Source organism: Equus quagga, chromosome 1 (assembly GCF_021613505.1).
Source record: "Equus quagga isolate Etosha38 chromosome 1, UCLA_HA_Equagga_1.0, whole genome shotgun sequence".
In the NCBI taxonomy this organism is placed as follows: Eukaryota; Metazoa; Chordata; class Mammalia; order Perissodactyla; family Equidae; genus Equus; species Equus quagga.
This window is the reverse complement of record NC_060267.1, coordinates 68706042-68708698: the sequence shown is the minus strand read 5'-3', so window position 1 is coordinate 68708698 and position 2657 is coordinate 68706042. Positions and strand designations below refer to the sequence as shown.

Genomic DNA, 2657 nt, shown 5'->3' with positions numbered 1-2657 from the left:
TGCCCCCTCAAAGAAAGTAACAATGTAGATTTGTGAAAAATAGAATCTAGTATAAGGATATAGAGATGTCCTTTAGAAGCAAAAGGGCAGGAATATGGGCAGGTCTAGGCAAAAATGGAAACCAAGAACTGGAACGTATGAAGACGTCCTCATCATCTCTCATCTTTGATCTTTGGATGTTTTTATGTTCCTCTCTACAGACTTGGTTTCTCCTTATCTCCCCAGTTCACAGGGTCAAACATGATTACCCCATAGCTCCCAAGTTTGATTCCAAGTTATGAATCCAGTGACTCACTCCCTGGATATTAGTGACAATCCCCAAAACCTGGCAGAAAGAATCTGTTTGGCCTGGGTAGGGTCAGTGTCACACAGCACAAATATGAGTCCTTCATCTCTGTGGATAAAGGAGAGGAATGACTGGGGAAAAGGCCCAGAGAAATGGGATTGTTGCCTCATAAGCTAGAAAGCTAACCAAAAAGGAACTGCACTAAAAAATCGGAATTGATTCAGTTAAGTGTGGTATTGAGCTCTACCTGCAAGCATCATAGGCTTCCTCAGGGGAGTTATGTAACATGTTTCACTAATAATAAAAATATTCATTTGTTAATTGGGAGGCTATTCTTTGCTAGCTCCTGTGCATTTTTTATACATATGCATACCTTACTTTAATTTCATCCCCACTGCCACTCCATGGGATTGGTTTAAATATCTCCATTTTACAAATTAAGATACCAAGAGTCTTCAAGATTAAGTAATTTTTCTAATGTGCCTGAAGTTAATCGGGCAGAGGCACCTCCAAGTCAGTCTGGTTCCAAAGTCTATGCTCTTAACCACACAGTAATTACAAGTAGATTTTTAGCAGTGGTGCCAGTGTCCAATCCAAATCTCAGAGAGAGAGAGAGCAAACTGAATTTGACCATCGGGGTCTGGATGATTGCAAACATTGATTACCAGGAAAAGGAAGGAACTCAGAGTATAAACTTTACATTTTAGTAGTGGTTAAATGGAGACTGCTACAATTTTTATCTTGGCCTACAATATTGGAGTTTGATTAGAGTTGACACAAACTCCTGCTCCACAAATTTGGGTAGGAATAGATGTGCTCTATGTACAGTAAGAGAAGAAGGAGTTTCCCAAATAGGCTCAAGGATATTAAGCAGGCAATAATAATTAAACAGGAAACACTCTGAGCTCCTACAGTCAAAGGGGTTAAATGGTGTCATTTGGGATGTCTTGGTGTCAATAATTTTCCAAAATGAGAGATTGGTTTTGAGCTTGGACACCAACTAAGAAGTAACTTTTCCTCACTGCTATGCTCCCCAATGCACAGTAGAGCAGAAAACAACGTAACTGGCTCATACAAATTGCAGCTGGTCTGCACAAGAACAAAGAAAGTATATTTTTAAACAAAGTTTTAATTTTTATTGTTTATTTTTTCAGAATAAAAATGAAAATAAATTTTAATAGTCACTTATTCTTGCTTCCAGGTGATTTAGCACAACCCCCTCTTCATTCTAAAGACTTGCTGTTCCATTGTCAATCACTCAGGAAGGACACATTCTTAAATGCATTGTTTGGTGGTCAGTTTTGTGATGAAACTAACGTGTGGAAGATTAAGCAAGTCTGTGCTTACCACATGGTCATTTCCTAGGGTACCCCTGTGTACACAGAACCACAAGATACACTGCTTCATCCCACTATCACTGGGCAAAGCATTTATGAGTCACCAGTTTCTTCACAGCAACCTTCACGTCCTTGTTTCTGAGGCTGTAGATGATGGGGTTGAGCATGGGGGTCAGCACTCCATAGAAGAGAGAAATGAGCTTGTCTGAAACATCCTGCTTGTCCGCTCCCAGGGGGTCCTTTGATTTGGGCTTTGCATACATGAATAGGATAGTTCCATAGAAGATGACCACCACAGTAAGGTGGGCAGAGCAGGTGGAGAAGGCCTTTTGCTGGCCCTCAGCTGAGGGAATCCTCAGGATGGTGGTGAGGATGAAGATGTAGGAGACAAAGATGAACAGAACTGGGACCCCCAGGAAGATCACATTGGCCACCCCCATGCTAATCACATTGATGGAGATGTCAGCGCAGGCCAACTTCAGGACAGCCAGGATCTCACAGGTGAAGTGGTTAATGACATTGTCCCCACAGAATGGTAATTGTACTGCAAGAGAGATCTGCACCAGGGAGTTGGCTCCCCCAGCCACCCAGGAGCTGGCAGCCATGGGCACATAGGCAGCCTTGCTCATGACCACGGGGTATCTAAGGGGGTTGCAGATGGCCACGTAGCGATCAAATGCCATCATACCCAGAAGCACACACTCTGTGGCTCCCATGGCAAAGGAGAGAAACATCTGTACAGCACAGCCTGAGAAGGAGATGGTTTTCCTGGGAGTGAGGAAGCCATCCAGGATTAGAGGGATGGAAGATGTTGTATAGCAGATGTCCAGGAAGGAGAGATTCCCCAGGAAGAAGTACATGGGCATATGCAGCTGGGAGTCAAGGATGGTCACCAGAATGAGGATCCCATTGCCCAGCAGGATCACCAGGTACATTGACAGGAGGAGCACGAAGAACGTTTTCTCCAGCTTTGGCTGATCTGACAGACCCAACAAGACAAATTCTGCCACAATGGACTGGTTGGCCACTTCCAT

General features: G+C 43.5%; 1 protein-coding gene across 1 annotated transcript; it reads right to left on the bottom strand.

Annotated features, from left to right (window-relative positions):
- Positions 1-1700: 1700 nt before the first annotated feature.
- Positions 1701-2657, bottom strand: LOC124248561 (olfactory receptor 13C7-like). The gene has a single exon (XM_046678756.1). It carries the CDS (start codon positions 2655-2657, stop codon positions 1701-1703), a length of 957 nt encoding a protein of 318 aa, XP_046534712.1.